Here is a 22,985-nt window from a genome sequence, read left to right on the forward strand (position 1 = left end):
AGACTGTCGAGAAAGACCATTATTTACGCCCTCGCCGAGTCGGACTTTCTCTGTTTGGTAGAAGAAGAGAATTATCCCTTCTTCAGGGAGTTAATTTACGGGTGTAAGGAGGTGGTGGGCCCCACTCATTTCACGATGGGAAAGGCTTGACCACCCAACATCGGCGAGCCACCAGGAGATGAGGAAGCTGACCCAGACTGAGACCAGGAGGTACCTAATTCTGAGGTATTTGTTTTGAAATACTCCTGCCGACAGAGCACGTTTGAAAGGGCTTGGTACTGATTACTTATTAGGTTTTTTAGATGTAATAGGCTGAATGTTAATAGTAGCTTATAGAGCATGCTTTTAAGAGTTTGGTTTTGTTGGGTTATTAGATTTACTGATGTAGATTATGAACAAAAGCTTTTACTTAGGGATAATTAACTGATGTGGCACTAACCAGGTTGAACTGGAAGTATCAACCGGTTCTACCTTCTTGGAGGTGCTTGGGGACAAGAAGTTGCTGAATTCATTGGGAGATTCAGGTGGGGGGAGTTCAGTGGCATCATTACCTACCATTGGATGCTGCTGAGAAAGTCTTTTATGTTGGAAAGATATACTACATTATCCACCCCATTTCTAAGCTCTTTGTCATTGAACTCTACTTGAGATATATTCAAAATCTTTTCTGTCAAGTTCAATTAAGCAACTTCTTCGCAAGCTTTACCAAACCATGAATCTTCAATATGTCCATTATACATTGCAGTCACAGTCAACAAGATAACACTATTTGTAGAACTGCTCCCTCTCTGTACAGTTTCCTGTTCATGAATCCCTACTAAATAGGGCGTTTTTTATTCTTAGATGTCTTGTATGGAGCTATTTGAGCTTCTCTGAAAGTATATGCATAAATTTGAGACTCTTTCCTATAAAGAGAGAGCAAAAACACATGGAGGAGGAGGGGTGCTGGTAATTAAATATACCTACTGTCAGTATGACGGTGTGAGTGCATTCTGATTACTGATACCCTCACAACTAGTTACTAAACACACTTTGTAAGGAATTGGATCCCTTACTTATATTGAATCCCTTATTTATATTATATTGAATCCCTTTGTATTATATTGAAATACTACCTAATCAGGCATTAAAAAAATGTACAAAGTGCCCAGTGTTTTGAATTCTTAGGTGGCTGGAAACACACAGTATTTTTTTGATTAATTTAATTTATTTATATCTTTAAACAGATATGCTATGCTGAGGATTTCCAATGCTACGAGAGAAGATCGAGGAGAATACCAAGTAAGAGCAATTAATTGCCTTGGAGAGGATACAGCTTCATTATTAGTGACTATCACAGGTATATTTTCCCAACTAATGCTTTAAAATGTTTAATTATTAATTTTATTTTGTTCATTTTTTTTTACAATTCGTACATATGTATCTGAGAATATAATTTAATCACATATCTAACTACCAATCCCCATATAGTTTTTATTTAAAATCCCTAATTCTTATTCATCATGATGTATGTTCAGTGGTGCCATTTCAACTGTACAAAATTAAATTATGAAACTGAGCTGAGATTTATTCATTCACAAATCGTAAAAAATAAAGTTTTAAACAGAAATCACCTTGAGCATATGGTTAGTAAAGTAGCTAATACAAGACTGGACGTTGACATAAATATTTCTGGCATAAGTTAAATCAATGGTAGCACTAATACAAAGCACAGCAATTGATTTAATACGTTACAAACCCCTGACCCATTCATGGGTTGTAGCAGTACAGATTTACATTTTCATTTCCTTTTTCTAATAGATAGAATTTTCTCCAACTTATAGTCTGAATCCATTACTATTACAACTATTAATTTAAGAAGTCCATAGCGTTGTTATATGTTGTCTTTCCTGGATTAACAGGGTTGTGGTTTAATTTACATTAGGCACCAGCCATGCAATTAAGAAATATTCTACTTCAAATATATTATCTCAATCTGGCTTGTCCCAAAATGCTTCAACTTAATAGGACTTTAATCCATTCAAAATTTTTGACTGTTTAAATAAACTAAAAGATTTTTCCCTGTAGTTAAAATATTTTGTTTGTCCAAATTAGTCACTTCCCTTAGATAAATTAATTGATTGATTTATAACAAGTTTCCTTTTGGTTCTAGATCGACCTTTACCACCTGGTAAAGTGAATGTTGTTATGACTCTAGGAAGATGTGTTACACTTGCCTGGACTATACCATATGATGATGGAGGTTGCAAAATTGGAAACTACATTGTTGAATACTTCAGGGTAAGTTAAAATTTGAATGTTTTTTTCTTCATAGACAATGACGTAATTTTGTTAACTGTAATAGAGAGCAGAGTAGCTCAGTGAGTAAAGGCACTGTGTGTGGCGCTACTAACTCCAAGAACCTGGGTTTGAATCCAGCTTTGCCAGATAATTATTTTCTGTTTCACTGTAGCCATGAGTTCACCCTGTTGGTTCAGGGAGCTCTCTGGGGTCCATCCAGCCTCAGAATGAGTACCGTTAATCGGGGAAAAATCTGGTGGGTGAGGGTGATCATGAACAAATCACCTCCTTGCATACCGTAGTTAGTTAGTAACTCCCTGAGCTAGTCTGCTCTATATAATATAATAAACATTGATAATTGTTTAAATTGCAATTTTATCAAGTTTCTTGAACTTATTGAATTATTTACTTCCTCTTTTATTTGTACTATGAACTTCTTCCTGGACAATGCAGTAACAGAAATGTTTCGTTTGTCACTTAAATACTCAGCATGGTTTTTTTTATACCTTCAGATTTAGGAATTCTAGAAATTCATTTTTCTGCATTCCTGAAGGAGAGTTCAAAAGGTCTAGATTAACTGGTTTCCAACAGAAGCTTTAAAAATTGTTAAAGTTTATTTCTTAATTTAAAAATAACCATTATTAAATTTTCGACAAAAAAGAGATTGTTAAGCTAATTAATCAGATAAAAAAATCTATTTAAATGCAAGCTTGGCCTTAAGATTTATTGATTTTAGCCTACTTAAAACCATTATAATTTTTGCAATTATTTATTCAGTGTTTCTTATTGATTTCTTAATTACCTTGTCTAGGGAGTAAGAATTTTGATGTTGATAAATATTCTTTAAAATGTTTTAAAATGAGTTAATTAAATATTTATAAACAAATATAACTGTAATTTTCTCATATTTTTAGAGTTCTAATTAACTGCTTGACTTTTTACAAGTTTATTCTTGAGAACTGAATCTATAATGGTTTACAGAAATGATTTTCTTTTAATTTCATATTTTTTGTAGATTGGTTGGAATATGTGGCTTAAAGCAGCTACATGCAGGCAATTAACAACAACAATAGGAGATCTCATAGAAGGTTCAGAATACAAATTCAGGGTAAAAGCTGAAAACCCATATGGAATTAGTGATCCAAGTGAAGAATCAGATACAATTTTTATACCTGACCCCAAAAGGGGGTAAGTAAATGCTTTGAATATAAACCAGTTTCATTAAATATGAACCAAAACCTACCAGCAGGTGTATATTCAGTAAAGTAGGATCTTTATAATTAAAACAAATTATTTTCAGGGGGTTGTCCACATTAATTAACCCCATTAGCTGCTGTATTTCAAATCTTAAATCCTTTACTAATGGTATTAGTCGTCCCCTGCTCCTTAATTTAATATTATAACTCAATTAGATAAAAAAGTGTGGTTTGTTTACCAATAATTTTGATTTGAGTTTACTATAAGCTGTATCTTGAAAAATAACATACTGCAGAACATTAAGAAAAAATTGAAAAAGTATATCCGATCTTTTTCCAAAACAGATGAAATTTTTGGACTCTAAAATAAAAAAAGAAACTGTTATCATAAACAGTTTCTGAACATTGTTTAAACCTTCTCACACCAAAGTAGGAAATTTAGACTACTTTGTATAACTGATTTTAATAAAACAAAAAAGGCCTGAACTTAGTGGCCTAATGTCTCTTGAATCATCTTCACTGAAATGAGTGAAGAAGATTTGAGGGGTATGAAAAATTGATTATTGAGCTTATTGAATTGATTATATAGCTCTTGTAAACTCATGGATGATTTTTTACATGAACATTTGGAAAAAAATGTTCATCACAGAATGTCGATTATCTGATGGAATTAGTCCTTTCATGCTGTCCATCATCTATGTTTACTAAGAAGACTTCAACCTTTATAAAACTAATGGGAGAGGTAAGAAAATAACATAAACAATATAGAGAAGGCTTGAAAGACAGTAGGAAGTACAAATAAATAATAATTAAAAAAAGTAAGGAAAGAAACTTTTTTGACAGTACTAGTTTGTGTATGCCGCCCGGTTTTTTTTCTGCCGTACTTCAATAAATTTCAAGATTATTAGTACCTCAGTTCTAAAACTTCTTAACTATTATCATCAATTAATTATCATCAAAATATGTTTTCTATAATTTTTATGTTAAATTTTTCATTTCTATTTTCATTTTTCAAAATTATTGCAAAACTTGAAACAAGCATATAGCAAACAATTTTTCATTGGTTTATTTTTATTTTTTGTTATGTTTGATATTGTATAGTAAACTCTTCTTTAATAAATTTTTTGTATTAATAAACTATTTTATGAGTATTAAATTTATCTATATAATCTATTTATATCTAATCATTATATTTCTTAAATGAAAACCTTAAAATAGAGGAAAAAAATGAAAAGATTTTCGTATAAGATGCTTTTTGAACAATTTTTTTGAAGCTTTGCTGGAGGTTGGCTGAGGATTAAACGTAATATAGGCACTTTGTAGAAAATGTTTTATACTTATTTATAAAATTTTTATAGGATGATGTTAATCTAAGAAGATAAGATTTTAAGAATATAAGATAATTATAAGGAGTATTTTGAAACTATTTTTAGAGCTTGCCTGGAGGTGTAGCAGGTTGGCTTAGCATTAAAAGTAAAGTAGGAAATTTTTTATATTTGTTTATAGATTTTTTTAAAGATATTCGAAAAATGGCTAGTATTTTATTTACAATGAATGCTTAAAGAACTCACTTTGGTTTCATGATTATTTGGCATGATCCAAAGTAGTACATCTATCTAGACACCAAGTTATCAGCAGTATTCTTAAGGTGCATTTATCAGTGTAAACAAACCTTAAGAATGAAGTTGCATTGAAATATTAAAAGTTTACCTCAAAATGTAACCAGTAACAATAACATTGTTATTAGGACTATGTAAACAATACTTTATTTATTTATTACTTTTTATTTTTACTTTATTTATTTATTAATTCCCTTTTTCTACACTGGTCAATAATGAAATGTTATTAACATTGCTGTTTCCGACAAAATTTTTATAACATTTTGATTTAAATAGTTTACACTGGTAAATAGGGTTCATAAAAATGAATCAATATGAACAAAATCAAATTTTACTACTTTTTTGTGATAAATAGTAATGTTAATAAAGTCTTGCTATTGATTGATGTGAATATTAGGCATCAATATAATATGTGTTATTAGCAGTGTTACGTCTTATGTGAATCCACTTTTAGAGATGTCACTATTTCTATTGGCTTGTTTTATGTTTTTACTTTTATTTATTGTGACATGTAAGTTGGATATCTGTCGATAAGAGCTACTAACAAAACTTGCATCATCTGTCATCTTCTGTAGTTTTCTATAAATTGTGATCATGAGATTGTTAATTAGGCTCATGTCACTTATTCATTTCAATTGCAGGGATTTCGAATTCTCTCTCTCATTTAATTTGGTTGTTAATTTTGTGAAGACCACATCGAAGTTTAAGGTGTATAATACTATTAAACAATTTGCCTTGAAATAGCTCATTGCCTCCCCTTACCTCCTTTCTCTAGATCTATAAAACCGAATGTGAAAATTGATAAGTCCATTATAATTTCTATTGAACACGAAATGTAATGTGGTCTTTCATGTTAAAGAAAGAATTGTTATTAATGGTTTTAAAAATCAAAATGTGTAAAAGGAAATTGGAGAATTCCAAAGGCTGTTTGTTATTCCATGCAGAATTCATGAGATGAAAATGTATTTAATAAATGTAATTGAAGTAAGTTTGTAAGTTTTAGATCAAGATGTACATGTGGATCGAATCAGATATCTAATCCTGCTTACACTCCAATATAGATGGATAAGAATGTTCTTTGTTTGTGGACTTTGCTTAATATGTTTTAATTTTAATTAAAATAAATACTTTCTACTTAGTTAATTTGTTTCTTCACAATTTTTAGATTTAGAATCTTTTTATATCTATTCTTGATTTCTTAATTTTTTTCTCTTTCCAAAGGCATTACTATCCAGTCAAGCGCTAAACTAAATAAAGAAGAAAACAAGGGATTGTGAATACAAAATACAAGAAAGGCAGCATAATTGTTACTTCATGTTATTTTGTCTTAAATATACTTAATTTTGACTAATAAACCATTTATTAACTTTTATTCACAGTATCTTTTGATTTATTTTTCCTTGTGTACCCTTGCTGTGGTATCTTTGAATTTTATGGAAAAATATCCAGAAGAGTGAAAAAAATGTTAATTCTATTAAGAAATAGAGCTTTACCAATTTATATAATTGTCACTTTTAAATAAATGATCGATCTTAGTTGTTTACTTGGTATGATTTTTATTTAATAAATATTCGTTATTGTATAGTGTTAATTGGATTTTTTATCAGCTCAATAAATTGAACATACCAGTAGCTGTGGTAGTCAAGCCTGTCGATGCAGCACTTCAGCCATTCTCGAGTTAGAAGCAATGTGTTTCAATCAGACCTCGGAGGATTGACTTTTATTGAACAGTATTGTGAGGATAAACCTCCTCTCTTCCTGTGCTTATTGAAGTACATTAGAACATTAAACCCAAACAAATAATCAAGCTTTAAGCATTTGCAGTATTTTTTTTACCTTTTTCCATAACTTGGAGTCTTTGTTATTTGTCCATCTTGATTTGTTAAAAGTAAATTAATTTTAAATTATATAATATATTCCTAGTTGGTACTCTTGGCTATATTAATGTACAATATTCAATTGATCCATGTTTTGTATTCAAAAGGTTATTGGAACCCCCACCACAGGGAGCACAGATGACACTTGATGATGTTCCTGATCAGTGGTTAGAATCAAGAGCAGATCGAATTTCATCCAAAAACTCTCATAAACATAATGTTATGGGGGACTGGAATGAAGACAGCCCAATACCATCTCCTGTTCTCTTAGCGAATCAAGTTCTTCGAAAAGTTAAGATGGCTCCCAAAAGAGGTTGGAGTGAAGATAGCCAGGGTTCACCTCCTAGGGAGACTCCACCCTCTCTTCCACCAATTCCACCCAAGAGAAAGCACCGAGCTTCACCCTCATCTGATAAGGTAAACAACAAAAGATTACATTTATTTTGTTTTTTCCAACAAATACTCAATCCATTTTTATTCATAAAATATATGATAGATCAATTTTCCTTTTTTATAATACACTTGTTCCATCTATCTTATTAAGCATCCACTCCTAGAATACCATTTTTACAATATTTAAGAGGGATGAAAACTTTTATAACACTTCTTTGAATTGTTATTGCATTGCCAATAAAGAAATGAAAGTCAAATCATACTGCTTATAAAAATGGCAATATTAGATATACAGATGTCTGCCAGCACTCAAATTAGATATTGTAATGTACTACAAAGTAGTTTATGATGTTTATCTTTGTAGGAGTAGTTGTTTTGATGATATTTGCCAAAGTAAAATCTCAATATTTTGATATCTAGATATTTAAACAAAACTCTTGGTTTATGAAAACCAATATATAAAGATATTTGACTTACTGATGTCTATCAGCATTTGAATTAAAACTATTATAATGTACTATAAGGTAGTTTATGACGTTTATCTTTGTGGGATAGTAGTTTTTATGATATAAGAATATGAATTTTTCATTTGAAATTTTATCTGAACTATTTATTTCAACAAATATCATAAACACTATTACTCCTATGAAGATAATTTATATTCATTACATTCAAGTAGCTTTAATTTGAGTGCTGGCAGATATCTGTAGGTCTGATGTTACCTAAGATATAGTTTTTCATAAACCAAATGTTTTAAACAACTAGACATCAACATCTTATGAATTTATATTGGAAAATATCGTGAAAACTATTACTCCTACAAAGATAAATGTGTATCCTTTATAGCACATTAAACTAGATTTAATTTGAGGGCTAATTGACATCTGTATGATTCCTGAGATATAGATTTCCCAAAATAAATATATTAACTACCGATTTTTCAGTACATTTTTTATGAAATGTTGCTTCCAAAAAGCACCATAGCAAAAATCTCAGGAAATATTGCATTTAATAGCTCTTTTAATGCTTATACTTTAGGGAATTTACTTTAATAAAAGGAAGATGGTCGGTCCGGGTGTATTAAAAAAAAACAACTTAAATAGTGATTTAACTATTTATATTGAGCCAAATTTACTTTACTTTGAATGATATTCTATCAAGTCATTTAGTGTTGTAGGTATTTTTAAAGATATAGAACTCTGAATAAAAATCTCATTTCTTTATTGGCAAAGCCATAAAGATTCAAAAAAGTGGTATCAAAGTTTACATTAGATAATCTCGAATTTTTTGCACAGGCTGTTAAACTAATGGTACTTCCACCACCCGAGTTTAAGAAAAACATCTCGAATTGGGTCATTCGGAAGGGTGATATCAGCACCTGTATTCTCTATAACATTTTGCTTTTCCTGTTGGACCGGACCTCTATTATTGTATGCTTCCTTGTATTGGAGAGAGTGACTCGATTCCTAATGCCAATCATATTGGTCCATGAGACAGAGGCCTTCACTCATGACCATTTCTGTTTAATAATTTCTGTGAAACTTTCTTACACGCATCTGACTTTCCTGTATTAACCTTCCTCCATACTTGTCGAATATCCTTAAACGTTTTGCACTTGAAACATTTGATACTCTGATTGGCCATAGGCAATAGTCTACCTGTCCACACTTATGATAAAACTTGGTTTTCCGTTGATGACAGTCCTACATCCACTGCCACCCAAAAAAAATTCTCTTTAGATTGGTAGTAAATTTAGAATGTTTAGCTGTCTCTCCTCTCAGATTCCATTTTCTTCTTTCCCTAGCCAGGGAACAGCTCCTTGGTAATCTACTCACTCATGATGATACGAATTTTCAATTAGAAGACAAATAAAAAAATCTGAACCCAAGTGGCTTTCTATCGCTTACTCTCTCGTTGACTCCTTTATCATGCTAGCAAGCTATTCTAGGTTGATGGTGCTTAGTATTAGTAGTAGTAGTAGTTGCTTTATATTAAGTAGGTACTTTTTTTTATACCCCTAACAAGCCATTTCTAGCATACAGGGTTATCAGCAGCAAAGAGATAGTACATATGCCATTGCTGTTAATTGAACAACTTTTCTATTTTCTTTTTCTTTACATGTTTGGGTATTCATTTATATTTTAAAATAATTTTGGGAGAAGGTACAGCCCAGCACCCAGTGTGCTTTGATGACAGGACTGCACCTTGTAATTGCCCATCCTCATCCTTGGTCTTCAACATCGGTCTCAGTACAACACTCACACTTTCTCAGTTGGTAGTTTTTTTCTTTCCATATGTTCCAAGGGTTCGTAGTTCATTCCATATGTTCCGAGGGTTCCACCCTAGATCATAACATAAGTAGGACGGTTTGCCGCTCTACTTATGATCTCTGAGAAGGCAAGTTGAAGTAATGCTGGGATACTTGCTTCTTTGCAGCGATCAGCATATATGCGTTAGTCCTCCCTTCCCCTACTTCTTAATTTTAACAATGTTCGTATGTCCTTTAGTAGGTCTTTTCCCTTTTTTTAAAGAGGGCCTCCACTTTTTCCAATTGTTGCATACCCAGAACTTATTCCCATGAATACTTCTCTGCGGATCCACCCGGTCAGGCCAGATACCTTCACTGACGATCTCTACCCATTCTGAAATCTCTATGGAATATATGTACAATCCTGGACTAAAGTGACTGAGTTTTCTGCTCCAAAGAAAATTTAAGTTCTTCATTCTGGACAATAAAAGCTGCCCAATTTCAGCTCTTGTTTTTTAACTCTACCTGCCTCATCAACTCCTCTATATCCCCTATTTAATGTTTCCTCACTCATTGTTGCTGTCTTTAGCTGATCACACCCAAGAACAGCTCCTAACACCTTGAAGGTAGGTGCTAATAGTACAGGAAAATAGATACACTATTAAAAAATATACACATTTATTGATCAAATCATGTATTAGTAAACTATTCTTAGATTTACAATCTATTTAGGTTGTATTGGTCTTTAACTTTTTATTCTATGCAGTTTTCCCGAACATCCACCTCCAGCAATAAGTTTGGATAACAGAGTTTAAACTTATCATTGTTACCTATCTTACTGTTTAGCATTTAATATTGTTATTTCTTCTAATGAAAAATGTTTTATCTTATAGGCTTCTTCTCCAATCGAAGAAAAAGAAAAAAGTAAATCAACCAGTTCTGGCTGGAGGTGGGAAAAAGAACTTAGCCCACGGTCTAATGATGATGAAATGCACAGCAGTTCAGAAATGATGCTTGTTTTACTACCTAATAAAAGAAAACAGTCAAATGGTGATCAAGGTAAATTATAATTACTTTTTTTAGAAGCCTTTTATTTATGTAGTCACTATGTTGTAACATAGTTTTCTAATCTAAGATAACCAATAGTAATTAATGACAGTAATGAAAGTTTTGAAAATTAGGAGGTTCGATACCAATACCTCCCCTCTAATTATTATTGTGTCCCTACATGAATTTTTACCTAGTGTAAATAATATCTCATAAAACTGTTTCTTGAAACAAAGATATATATTATTACTAAGGTATATTTGTACAATGTAATTGGATTTTCCCCCTCTAATTCACAAAATAAAGTGACAAATTTTCTACCTTCTTGCTCATGTCAGATGTGGCATAACCAATACACAATACTTGGAATCCCATCTTATATTTTTTAATGAATAAACCATTGATATTGATTTTCTGTGTTGATTTTTAAAATCATTGTGAGAACTTTTTTCAAAACAAAGTGTCTGTCTAACACAACTTAGTTTTTGGTGGGTATCCCCCTTATTTCTAGCATAGTTAATATGTAGCTTACATCTTGCTTGACAAACAGCCTTAATTAGATTATTGTAGAAAATAGATTTCCATTTAGCTAAAAAAGTGTTAGTAGAAAAGTTATTATAAGTATTTACAATAATCTTGTAAAAATACAGATAGGTGTTCCAACTTACTAAGCAATTCATAACGTCAATTGTCCAACCAAGAGGCCCTTGTAGTATAGTACAGCCATAGACAAAGTAAGTGAAAGAAAATTAAGTATTGTATAAACTGATAGGAGGAATGAGGACATCTATTTTTCATCTAGAGATTTGTTAAATATAAAGTTTCCTGAAGAGGATCTTGTCAATGTTGATTTTTAGTTTAGTTAAAATACTGATTTGATCTGTCTTCTATAATTTGGAGTAACACTGTTTATAAATAAGGAGGGAAAATGGGTAAATATATTTCGAAGTCTTCAGTATTTAAATAATAGTAACAATAATCAATAATTTGTAGATTTTAGAAAATCTTTTGGTCAAAAATAAAAACTTAAGTAAGAATTTATGAATTGTGAAGCTTGGAAATGTTTATGAATAGAGAATGGAAGGTAAAGAAGGATTGATTAGAAATAGCAAATCTGATAAAGCTTTATGACTATCCTGAAAAAAAAAAAAAAAAAAAAATGTAGTAGACTATAATAGAAGTATTTTAAACTTTTGTTGCTGACAGGCAAAATAGAAAATAAAATTAAAGAGAGAAAAAAAAAAAGAAAAGATATTACAAGTTTTGGAAAAACCTAGAAATATTAGGACATTTTGATTGATATAAAGGGGTTTCTAGGTGTCCTAGAAAGGACAGATTATCTGTATGTAATATGAACTTTATATAATTAAAATTTTAATTATTTCTATGATGAAAAAAACCGTCTGGTTTTTCAGTTGTGAGCAGACATTTTTTTTTTTTTACCGTAAATTCTTTACTTCTGTTCATTTAAACTCGCCACTGTAATATAACTTCAGTTTTGTTCCATCCATTAAAATTCTTAACTTACGAAAGTTGCCTAAGGGCAACGTATCCTTCACTTGTAAATTTTACAATGTAATAAAAATAAATGTTGGCCTGCAGTACCAGTAGTCCTTAGTCAGGAGATAATTGCTTTTTCCAAAAGATTGTTAGTTCTGAAAAGAAAAATTGTAATACATTGTTAGAAAAACTAGTAGGATGGATATCTTTTGAATATAGTTTTATTATTTTAATACAAATAGCATCTGGACCAGTAAAAATTTAGTGTGATTTGACTTCTAAGAATAAAAACCCAGAAAGGCCACAAAGAAAACATTAGTTACTAGATTTCAAGAACGGCAGAGTATCCTCCTGATTACTGGGTAGTCATGTTGTATTTCAGAAATAGCTTCGGTCATCCTCACTCCACTGTGCATCCTTCATTTCTTGGCATATCCACTTAGCTGGTATAGAATAGAATTATTCAATAACTACTTTATTATTATTATTGTTATGAATCCTATAACTGAATATTATGTTTCCTCTTACTGTTGGAAGAACATGTTTGTAGAATGAACTTTTCTGTATTATGTTAAAATTTTTTAGAGTATTAATTTGTCCTAAGATTTTCATGTTCTTGAACACTTAAATTTGTCACAAAAGTTTTAGTTTACTATGGTTATCACTGTAGGTTTCTAATTATATAATTTATTTATTCAATTGTGTTTTATTGAAGGGAATAAATAAAAATTATTTAATAATATAATTTTTATTTTTCTATAGGAGAAGATAAAAGTGTACTCTCTCCAGATGACTTTGAATCAGAAGCTGGTGTAGCACCACCACTTTCTCTTTCTGCCCCCGAACTAAGCAGCTGTGAACCTTTTGATTTTCAAGAATTAAGATTGTCTGCTAGTTCTTCTGAAATAATGCATGAATTGGCTCTTATTAGGTTCAACAAAGAAGCAAGTGAAGAAGAAGCTGAATTACACCTGAAACAACGATATGGCATTGAGCGGAAAAGAAGTTTTGAAAGAAGATCTTCAAAAACTAAGGAAAACTTTATTTCCAGTAGAGATAACCTCCCGTCTATTGAAAATATTTTAACAAAGGCTAAAGAACTTAAAATGGAGCTAAATTCCCCATCAAAAGTTAAACGTCTGTCTGACTCAAGTGATGAATTAGAAGAACGAGAAAGTAGAGCTGATCAATTTTCTGAGCGATTTCAAAATTTAGAAAAGTGTTTTAAAGAGTACACTGCTTTGACAAACATGAAAGTACATTCAGATGATGAAAGTGACAAAATATCTTCCAACTATTCAGATGATGAAATTGATGAAGATACTTATCATCCCAGAAATATGACTCCCAGTAATACTAATATGAGTCAAGAAAGTGTATCACATTCATTAGCTGTCCCTTACAAACCTCCGATGATAACTATTAATGAAGAACCAGAACCTTTAAAAATTGATTCACCAGAATTAAAAAGAAAAAGTTTTATGGATGGGAAAAATTCTCCAGATTTTTCCACACCATTTAGAAGATCACTTACTCCTGAACGCTCAATGGATCGTTCTCGTTCTCCATCTCCAAACATAGTAGTTGTTGCCTCTGCAGATAGTTTTGAGAGACATCAACCCCCAGTCTTGCCTGTGATTCCTAAGCCTATTCTTAAAACAAGAGAAAAGTCAGTAGAAAAGTCTGATCGACCTGATGCATCTGTTTACAGTCTTAAAAAGGTTAGAATAGAAGAACCTGAAGAGAAAGAAAAGGAAGAAGAAAAAGAAGGAATATTTTTACAACATGAAAATGATATTGGCCTGGAGGCTGGGGAAGTAGCCAGAAACAGAAGGAAAAAAGTACAGTCCACAGAGGAATCAGAAGGAACCAAAGTTATAGTAAACCTATATAGTGACATTGTCAGGGAATTCGGACAGAGTAAGAAACACACTTCAAAATTGTATCTTAGTTATGATGAATTAAAAGCAGCTGCTGAGAAAAATGAAGAGAACAAATTTCAACCAACAGAAGATAATTTTAAAGCATTAAATCAGAATCAACAAAAAACACAGTCAGAAGAGAAGGAAATTATAGAAATTCAAGAAGTAATCAATAACGTAAAAGTTGTTAAAAAGCCACTTGAAGTCAAATCAAAACAGTACATGGAGTATCTATTGGACTTTTTTCTATTTTTAATTGCCTGTTGGCTTTATTTCTTTAAAGATGCACGTCTCACTATTCCTATATTAATCTTGATGCTTTACCGCCAGGTTAATGAAACAGTAAAAAATGTTAAACTTCCTTGGCAAAAGAAAAAAAATCATGAACAATAATTTAATTTGTATTATTTATGTATTTATATCCTGTTTATATATATAATAATGGTAACTAACTTGTTTCAAATCATTACAGCCAGTTATGTCTGTGATAGGCTAAATATTTTTTATCATATTATTTTTTAAATTAAACAATTACCAAGTTTTTACATATGTTAGTAAATTTTGTCTCCTTAATATTGAAAATCCTTGATAATTAATTACATTTCTCTATAAGAATAATTAGGAAATGGAAGACAGCAATAATTAATATTCTTTAATTTTACAGTATTTCAATAACAAAAACTTAATAATGATAAATACTTTAATTTGAAATGGTTACCATACACCACTACTTGACATTAATCTGTGGGTCTTACTAGTAATTTTTTATGAAGTCATTAGTTCAAAATCCATAAATAAATGTACACTCATTCTAAGGGTGTCAGCTTGCCCACTTATTTTTCCTTGACTGTGGGTCCATACCAAGGACATCAAGCTCTTCTCCGTCATATTAATCCCTCTAGCTGATTTAAAAAAATAATTTATCACACAACCATCCATTCACTCTCAAGTATACAAGTTCTGTAGACCACTCCAGTCATGTAAAATGGGAACCAAACTGATTTAATTTTGCTGAGTCTCTATCGAATTACTCTATGTTTTTCATTCACTTTGTCAAATGTTTATATCAATTTTTCATTCAATTTATTTACAATGCATTAGGCAGATTTAATTGATATGGTGAGAGAAAGGAAGGGAATTTAAACACACCCTTCCTCTCCCTTGATATTTGAAAACTTCTATTTTTTAAAAATTATTATCTTATATTTTATTTTTCTTAATTTCATATTTTGTTCGGAAGCATAAAGAAATAAATTAATAATATGTGATTAACTCAACCTCATTAGAATGATTATTTTTTTTATCACATGCAAACATACATTATTATTTAGGATTTATCTCATTGATCGGAATTACAATGTTATGAACATTTATTTATAATAAAACTCCATCTATATCATGTCATATATGTTTCACTTATTTATCATTAGCATACTTAATTAAATGATTTTAACTTAATTTTCACTATTCTGAGACACATACAAACACTTTTTTTTCCAAACCATTTTTCTTTTTAACCTTATCACAAAAAAAAAAAATGTGGAAGGGATCTTATATTTATAATAATATTATCCTAATAATATAAAAAGACCTTTATGTTTTAATTATTTTTATTTTAATTAGCTTATTTCTAACTAAAACACTCAATTATACTTCCTATGAAATGTTTATTATTACATGTTCCATCGAAATGGGTTACATTATATCTTTAAGGGATAACCATGTATCTCCAGAAGTTTCGTATCACAGTGTGGCACACCAGTTGTAGTGAAAGGTGCAAAGATTTATTCCATACTTGAGGATACTGTAGCAGCACGAATCGATTCATTGTGCTATCAATTTGGTTTTCTCCGTCATGTGTAAATTATATAGGAGTAAAAAACACATAGGTTGTTAGTTCCTAGAAAAGATTGTATGTTGTGGTAATATTTATTTAGCAGATGCAGTTATTAATCCAGTATGCTTACAGAGAGATTTGAAATGTGATCATTTTTGGTGAAATAAACAACAGTGAGTTTTCAAAGTTATTAATTAATAAAATATTTTACTCCAATAACTAATCCTGTCTATCATAGATGACACTACCAAAGAAGTTATTTAATTTTTTCCTAAACTTTTAACAATTATTTTTATTTTGTTTCTTAGAAGATTTTGTATATTTTTTAAAATTATATATTTCTAATAAAAATTTAATTGTTTATATTTGTTTGTCAATCCATTCTTGATTTATACAGATTTCAGTAAGGAACCAGAAGGGACAGCTTCACTACCATCACCAGATACTTCCAGCTAACCTTCTTATTAAATGGTCACTATTCTTCTAATGGCATTAAAAGTTTATCTCACAGGATACTATCCCTTTTAATTTTAACTAGCTGTCTTTTAATAGGAAAGTTACAGAAACACAAAGATGGACTCTGATAAAAATTCTATTATACTTCATATGAAAAACCAATGCAATTCTTTTACAAAACCAATCCCACTTTATGATTGCTACATATAGATGCAATCCTTCACTACTACTTCACCGCAGAAGTACCAGTTGGTGGTGGCAGGACTCAAGCAAAATATTTTAATGTAGATAGCAGACTTCTTCATGGCGAACATAAACAACCCTATATGTTGAATACATAAGTTATCAGAGGGCATCCAGCTATGCCGTTTCTCAATTTAAGGCACTGTTTAAATATTGGTCAATTGAGCTATTTAAAAGTCTCCTCTTCCCATTTAAGCAAATATTTTAAAAGTGTTGCTCCCTGGGAGGGGTAATTGATAATAACCAACCTTAAAATCCCCTTCAGGCAGAGAAAGGACATTTATGTGCATTATGTACTATGTGTTATTTCGTATACATATATTTTTGTTTAAATAATAAAATTAATTAAAGGGTGAGAGAGAAAAAAGGGGGATAATTGAGCAAATTCTAATAAGTGCAAGTGAAGCTGATGGACAACTTCAATTTTGTAGGATTCTTATTGGGGTCACGAACGGAGTGGCTGCTTTTCAACGGAAGATTGTTATAGAAAATGAAAAGATCCAACGCTGGCGTCTTGTACTTTCGTATTTTAATTACATTTCCTATATAACAGAAAACGGTGTTAACGATACAATGTCCAGAGTATGTGGCTCGATCCTAGAAAAACCAAGCGTAAACAGATCCACGAAAGTTGCCATCCAGGGGTCACTAGATTCTATTACTAGATCAGAAGCCGTCTTTGACAGCACCATAAATCACTGTAAGGGCCATTATCTAAGTATTAAGTATTCAGTCAAGAAAACAAAACACCTCTCGCAAGCTTGAAAGAATTTACACTGCTTCCTGTTCCAACAAAAACCCAACGTAGCCTCCTTTCCACATGTTTTCTTCCCCAGTGTTACCCTCTGCTGCAACAGTTATAGACAAACAAGTGACTTTTTAGGGTTTTTGGAATGTCATCCTTTAACCACTCAGACCGCGGGAGCTCCTTCATATCCCAGGAGCTAACGTCATTCTTAGCAACATTAGGATAATAAAGCCTCTAGTCATTTATCTACCACTCCCCGTGGTGTGGTCAATGGTGGAGAGGTACTATTAGACTATTTAGAAGAATGTACTTCTTTCTCATAAGATCCGACTACTCCCAACGACCCACTGGGAATAGGTTTTTTCAGGAAGCACTCCATTCCGTAAGGTCTTTCCAGTGTACCTCCACAATTGAAACTTCTCACGAACTACTGTTCAGACATCCTAGTTTGAAACATACCAAATCGAATAAATACGACGATTTAATCGAACTCGTCCACGCAAATACAGCAGGATATGCGCGTATCCGTCACATCGATGGAACTATATCCGTCACTCCCTCCATTCGTGATCTCGCACCGATACCTGAAGGAGATGAATACCGAAAATTCTCGGAGGTTCAAACTGATCCAGCAGATAAACAGTAACAATTCCACGGTCTCAGAGTCTCCACGTCCTCCTCGATATCTCAAGGATTACGCAACTTTTTAGAGTAGGTAAGTATGATGTGATATTCTATATCATGTAGTAAGTACCATGTTTGATGTTCTTTACATGCCTCTTTGTTAATTGATAATTTCATTATTATTATAGTCAGTTATCTGTTAGGTTTTAAATGTTGTGCAGTAACTTGTATGAAGTGCTTTTCTGAATTAAATAAAATCTACATCAAGGTTTATGTCGCCATTTTCATGACACTGACCAATTTTAAAATTAGTTTTGACTAAAAAAATAAATATAAACACGGATAACAGCCATTTTTTTCTATAACATATACTATAAGGAAGCTGAGGTATAAATTTCAGACTTAAAACTCCTGTATGCAGGTCGATCAAAACATATAAAAAAAAATACAAAATCTGGCGCAAGTAATCCACTTTGACATTATATTGTTTTACATTAAAACTGATAAAACACTGGCTTTTCTAAATATAGATACATGGAATTCAGGAGGTGGAATTTTTATTTCAGTTTCGATATAAAGGGCAGAGATCGCGATGAAAAGGAAAAAACAAAACAAAAGGCCATCAACTTCAAGGTTATGTAAATTGTTACTTCATCTGAAGCATCCTGGTCTTCTACATCCTAAGAAAATAATTATTTAAATTTCCTGTAATGCCCCTATAGTTGTTATAACTGACCTTTTATATTCCATCCTTTTTATACCATTTTTAAGGACATACCCAGAATATGTTATAAAATAAGTTTTATATAATTTCATCTCAGATTCAGGAAAATCCACTACCTGAACTTGGTACGTAGGAACTTACTCTTCCTATGGAACTCATTGCTTGAAAACTTCTATGAATTAGTTTTATATGGGGAAACACTCAAAATAGATCTTCAAATGATGCAGCATAGAACATACATACTTTGAGAGAAAAAAAAATATATAAATATATATTTTTTTTTTAACCAAACCATAATAACAAGAAAAGCAAGTAAATTACATTCTGAACTGTGAGGAAAGGAGTTATAACTAAGCTTTTAGGTGCAGAGCCATGGTTAGGGAGGGGATGTCATTCCTAGTTGTGAACTTCAAACTGCAAAAGCTGTGATAAAAATTATTCAAAGAGATTAATAAATGCAAAATGATTTACTTTTAACCAATAAAAACTACCTTTTAAGAGTCCGATTGTGCCCAAGTATCAATGTTATTAAGTCTGAAACTGCTTTACAAATGTCAGATATACCTAGCTCCAGTTGGACAGTTAGAAGGGAGTTTTTCATAGAGAACAACAAAGTAGCTTTTCTTAAGCGCTCTTCAACCGGGTGTCAAGTTATAAGTAAAAAGCTGAAGAAGTTCCAAAAAACACGTAGAAATAGATATGATTATTTCCTAATATACTTCGTGATACATCGACTTCTGCTCTAGCAGCGTGGCAGACAAGCTAAAAATTAAATGAAATGTACGTATTTCGTAGATTTATTTATCTACTTTAACTTTGCATACTCATTTTGTTTATTCTTTTGTTTGTTTATACTTTAAGAGAGGTTTTTTTTTATTTATTTATTTTTTTTTAATTTAATTTTATTTTAGTATGTATGAGATCATTCATCACTATTACCTATTGGGCATAACTGTGTGGCAGATTGTAATATCTATCAATAAATAAAAAAGTATTCCTAAGTGTAAAACTTTGCATGCATTAGCTATCTCTGTAAAATTGTTATTTTTCTAGTCACAAGCGAAAATCAGGGGGAAAATTTTTAAATTGTATTATTTTTTTTCTCTCACTCACTCACTCACTCACTACAGGTCATTGACGTTTTAATATTTTCTCTAAAACTAAAGTTTTATCTAAAGATTCTTCTATACAGAATAAAGTCATCTTCAATATTAGCTATGTCCTATGGTAACTGAAAAAGTGTGACAGTGCTTAAATGCCAATTTTTCAACTACCCTTAATTTTCTTTATTAGACAAAATGAACCAACTCTCAATTTTAGTAGTTATAAACAATAAATATAAAATATAAGGAAATTTGAAAATTAATCAAGGGAGTAGGTGAATGTTTTCGTTTCTGTATGGTTATATATATATATATATATATATATATCTGAAATGTGAAGGTAAGGGAAAATGTCGCCGTTCTGGATAAGAAAGAAATGTCTGTTTTGAGACGTATAGGCAATTAATTTCATCTCTAAGTAAGGTGGTTACAGAAAATTTTGTTGTCTGATCAGATTTTTATTTACCCATAAATGTCAAAACAAAGGTTATTGATTGAATTTTAAAGACGTCACAATATCTTTGACTAAAAATTGATGAATTTTGAAGTCATTAATTTATTTGATAAACTGATATTTAAAAAAAAAAATTGAATTAAAAAAGTTATTTTCTCAATTTACTTTGAATTAAATTCATGTTTGACCTGTAATATTTGTTTTATTTTTTAAATAAACTTTTCATGGTTGATGTTTTGGAGTTAGTTTTCGCCATCCTCAGAAACATCTAATTATTGACTCCATGCCATTTTCTGTTGTCCTTATCTTTTTAAATACATTTTGTCTTGTTTTTTTACATTAGTTAGCTGTTAGGATCTTGGATATTTTACCATCAAAAATATTTCGTGCTTGGGCCAGGTCACTGTACTGTCCTAGGTCACTGGACTGTCCAACCTTCTCAAGGTTGCTCAGATACTAGTCATTACATTTTAGGTATTTATACCTGAACTATGGAATCATCTTCAATCTGACTGAAGGACATCTCGCTATGCGCTTCCGAAAGACGCAATATCAAATTTACATTGATTCTCAATAAGATAAAATGATAAGAAATATCATTTTGATAATGATAAAAACATACTTTAATGAACTGAAGGGCTTGGAGAAAGAATATGACAAGCTACATTATGAAAATGTTCTGAGTGAAGCAGTTTTGTGTAGTAAAATTATCATTCTATGTTTTATAAACTTCATATTCCATAATATTATTGATAAAAGTGTAGGAATAGGGTTCTAGAAAAATGAAAATAAGAAATAGATTTAAAGAGAAATGGAGTAGTGTTTTTCTAGTATTTTACTAACAAACTAATTTGAGGGATTTAAAATAAATGTTTAGTTTCTGTAAATTAAGTATGGAAACTATCACGATTTCATGTATATACGTAAAGATGGATGATCTGAATCACTTTTTTTTTAGGATATTGGAATTTTACCTTTTTTAAAATTGTCCAAGAAAATCAGTGATTTAGCTTATTTTGCCTTCGTGATGCGTTGCTCTCACACTAGGTGACTGCAAACTCGTAAAACATGGTAACTGGCGAAATGAAAACTTCAACAATATTAAATGGTTTGTGAATTAAAACATTTTACTTTCAACCAGTTGTCATTTACCATAACTTGATATCAACATTATTGTCTTAAAAATGAAATGTAATTATTTTTATCTTTTTAATACCACCATATAAATTTCCATTAAGACTAAGACGAACAAACACGTTACAGCGCCAGTTTATAATATTCAGACACATAATATGTGAATCATTTGAGATAATCCAATTCTAAAAAAAAATACAACACAACTTAACTAAACGATTTTTCTCCCTAAAGGATATTCTTTTTTGACTTTATCTGACAGGAGCTTGCAAGGAAATAGCAATGAATCAGTCCATAATCCTCAACAAAAGTTTTAAGTGCCAAAATTTAAAATATCGCCACTGTTTCCTAGTGGTAGATTTGACAAAAAAGTTTTTTTTTATTTGGAACTTGACTTATTTCCTAGGTTGTAGTTAGTGATAGCCCAACTACCTTTGGGTCAGTCTTCCCCTGTGATCAAAATAATCCCAGTCTACGGTAATATCCTTTGAATACATCCAATTCAAAAATAAATCAAAACTTTTTCTTTTGTCAGATGTGCCACTATTTACACAAACCAAGTGATATGCTAATTTAGTCAAAGGTAAGATTTTGTTTTCTTACACCTGTTTCTAGAGAATCAAAACTTATTTATTGTAAGCTCTTGGACTGTTCTCAATTAAATAATGAGATCTAAAGTGTAATTTTTTCAAAATCTATAACTACTGCACTGTTTGAATCTACTTAATTGGATAGTTCTTTTCGCTGATTTAGAACTTCATTTTAGCTAAGATTCGACTGGAATAATTTACCGAATACTTCTCTAGCGATTTTGTATTTTGATAAGACATTGTAATATTAAATATATTAACTAATTACATACCATGCAGGTCAGTACTGAGTAGACCTTAAATCTCCTGTGAACTCATCGGTCTTCTGACCAAATATTTTAAAGTTATGTATATAGATAAACTTTTTTTTTTAAATTATTAATAAATGCTAATTATTTTTTAAAACCTTTAAACTACTCTCATTCTTTGACTAATGACTTTCTCCCCTCCTTCATTACACACAAACTAAGACAAATAAAAATATTTTAAAGAACTGCAAAAATATAAAAGTGTTTTTAAATAAATTAGATTATAAGATAAATTTGTCAACTGAAAGTAAATGAACTTGTTATTAATATTTAAAAAAGAACTATAATAATATGCTATAAGCATCATGTTCTAAATAATTAGAACTATCAATATAACAGACTAAACTGTAAAAAAAGAAAAATATTATGTCATGGCCATATAAGCAAAATAATTTTGGAATAAACTATATGATGCAACATCAACAAGTATGGGACTCAGCAACCAATACATTCACATTCACTACAAATTTTGGATGGCGTAAAGGATGTCTTTGATGTCATAATATAATTAATCATTAAAAGATAAAATTAATATTTTAAATTCCCACTGAATAAATAGAGTCTTTAATATTAAGTTTGGAACATAAAGAAATAAATTTTCAAATGAAATTTTAAAACATTGTAGTTGCATTTGGCTAATGACAATTTTAAATTTCAAAAAGATAATTATTGCACATTTAAC

At 30.8% G+C, this 22,985-nt stretch overlaps 1 protein-coding gene across 1 annotated transcript; it reads left to right on the forward strand.

The window, feature by feature from the left end:
- Window positions 1–1,226: 1,226 nt before the first annotated feature.
- Window positions 1,227–16,109, forward strand: LOC106690320 (muscle M-line assembly protein unc-89; the record flags this gene model as incomplete). Its single annotated transcript, XM_014435723.2, is given in 6 exon segments — window positions 1,227–1,339; window positions 2,153–2,280; window positions 3,296–3,468; window positions 7,080–7,389; window positions 10,507–10,672; window positions 12,923–16,109. Coding segments are annotated over 6 exon segments (2,443 nt in total), but the record flags the coding sequence as incomplete, so codon positions are not given.
- Between the last annotated feature and the right edge of the window lie 6,876 nt (window positions 16,110–22,985).

This window comes from Halyomorpha halys, unplaced genomic scaffold, assembly GCF_000696795.3.
Source record: "Halyomorpha halys isolate HHAL.00 unplaced genomic scaffold, Hhal_1.1 Scaffold1659.1, whole genome shotgun sequence".
Lineage (NCBI taxonomy): Eukaryota > Metazoa > Arthropoda > Insecta > Hemiptera > Pentatomidae > Halyomorpha > Halyomorpha halys.